This window comes from Merops nubicus, unplaced genomic scaffold (genome assembly GCF_000691845.1).
Source record: "Merops nubicus isolate BGI_N331 unplaced genomic scaffold, ASM69184v1 scaffold37512, whole genome shotgun sequence".
Classification (NCBI taxonomy): Eukaryota; Metazoa; Chordata; class Aves; order Coraciiformes; family Meropidae; genus Merops; species Merops nubicus.
The window spans coordinates 3,779-5,572 of NW_008593549.1; the positions used below are offsets into that span (position 1 = coordinate 3,779).

Consider the following 1,794-nt stretch of genomic DNA (forward strand, 5'->3'; position numbering starts at 1 on the left):
CGGCAGCTTGTCCAGTTCACCTGCGTGCAGAAAGGGGGCACAAAGCTCACCACGAAGCTGTCACCTGGGTGACAAAACCCTGCCCCATGTAGGTTTCTTGGTTGGCATCAGCCAGCACAGGCATCCTCTGGCTGGAATCCACACTGCTGTGCTGAGGTGGGGCTACCCTGTAGACTCCCAGGCAGCTCCTGTAGGCTAGCAGAGTGGAACTGCCCGAGCTGGAGTCAGGCAGGGAGAGGCAATCCCATCTTCTAGAGATGGTGCCTTTCACTTTCCTCCCTAGGTCTCACTCCAGGACACACATCTGCCCATTTCCTTCAGCCACCAAAGGATTTTAGAGCTAGCATCATGTCTTTTGGCTCCCCCCTTCAGCATTCCTGGCTTCTGCCTTTGCACTGACCACCTCAGACTCAGCCTGCCAAGTTTTGTGGATGAAGGCAGATGTTTTCCAACCTGTTCACCTCCAGCCCAGGGCTGGCAGCTCACCTTCTCTGTGTAGAGAGCGTGGCAGAAGCCTCGCCACGAGCCCCAGCCTGACAGAAGCTCCTTACCCTGAGCCTCAGACAGGAGGAAGATGCTGCAGCTGCAGACTGCAGCTCTGCCTCCCACCCTGCCCAAGAGCTGCTCCCTCCCAGTCCCCCAGGCAGCGGGTGGGTGCCCGGGCCCTGGGGCTCACCTTGCTTGCTGCTCTGGGGCGTGCGCCGCCTCAGGCTGTGCTCCAGCAGCTGGTGGGTGCGGGTGGGGCTGGCACCCGCCATCAGGCGCACGGTGGCCTCGTGGAGGAAAACCTGGGAGGGAAGGCAGGCTGGGGGTGAGGGGAGGGCTGGCACAGAGGTGATGGTGTGACAGAACTCGTGTCATTCCTTAGCCACTGTGTTTTGAGGGCGCAGCACTGACACCTCGACGACACAGACCCGCTTCACCGCCCCCCCGTGATCCTCCCACCTGTCTCTGGGGGGTTTGCAGGTCAGTGGAAGTGTGAAGAAGGGAAAAATAAAGCTTTTGACACACAACTGTGGGTGGCCTGGAAAGGGGGAGGAATGAGAGAGGGAATAAGGCAGGAAATGGGAGAGCAAACCCTGGCGCAGTGCCCTTACGCAGGTGTCTCACCCCAGGCTGCTGCTGCAGTGCTCCAACACCAGCATCATACTTTGGAATCCAAGAGTCTGGACAATACCAGGACAGCTCTCTTGTCCAAGTATTAGACTACATTTCCTCTATGAAAGCTTAAAACCAGACAGACTAAACAGAAGAGGGGAAAAGTCCCCAGAGAAGTATATGGTGCTCTACAGGTGAAGAAGGCATCTGACTCCCCGCTACCCACGGAGGTTTCTATGGCTTTGGAAACCTCCTTCCACAATCCCTGGAGGGACTGGCCCAGTCTGAAGCTACACTAATGCCCAGGATGCCATGGTATTTGCTTGGCAATGCAGCCATGCTGATGGTTTTTTAGGCAGAAACCAAGGCACTACACTGCCCTTACCAAGAGACAGCGAGGAAGCTGCTGCTGGCAGAGCATGGCACCCCAGCTTGTCCAAACTGCTCGAGCCCACCCTCCCCTACGTGTCCATGGGCTGCAGCCCCCCCAGGAACCCACAGGAAGGGCTGGAGGGGAACTGGAGGGGAGGCAGGGGGGGAGGCAAGCCCTCACCTTGCGGTAGGCGGGCCTGAAGCCGTGGGCCAGCTTGCGCAGGCTGCCCAGGTCCCGCTGGAAGCCCGTCAGCTCGGGGGCAGAGGCGTGGTAGGTCTCACCCAGGGCCTGCCTGGCATTCGCCTGCTTCTGCCACAGGCTGG

The 1,794-nt window shown here is 59.1% G+C and overlaps 1 protein-coding gene across 1 annotated transcript in view; it reads right to left on the reverse strand.

Moving 5' to 3' along the window:
• LOC103768334 (sterol regulatory element-binding protein 2-like) overlaps positions 1-1,794 on the reverse strand; it is a 17,840-nt gene that overhangs the window by 203 nt on the left and 15,843 nt on the right. Inside the window, 2 exon segments of the mRNA XM_008935476.1 lie at positions 615-788; positions 1,652-1,780. Of these exon segments, the coding sequence (XP_008933724.1) occupies positions 615-788; positions 1,652-1,780 (303 nt within the window).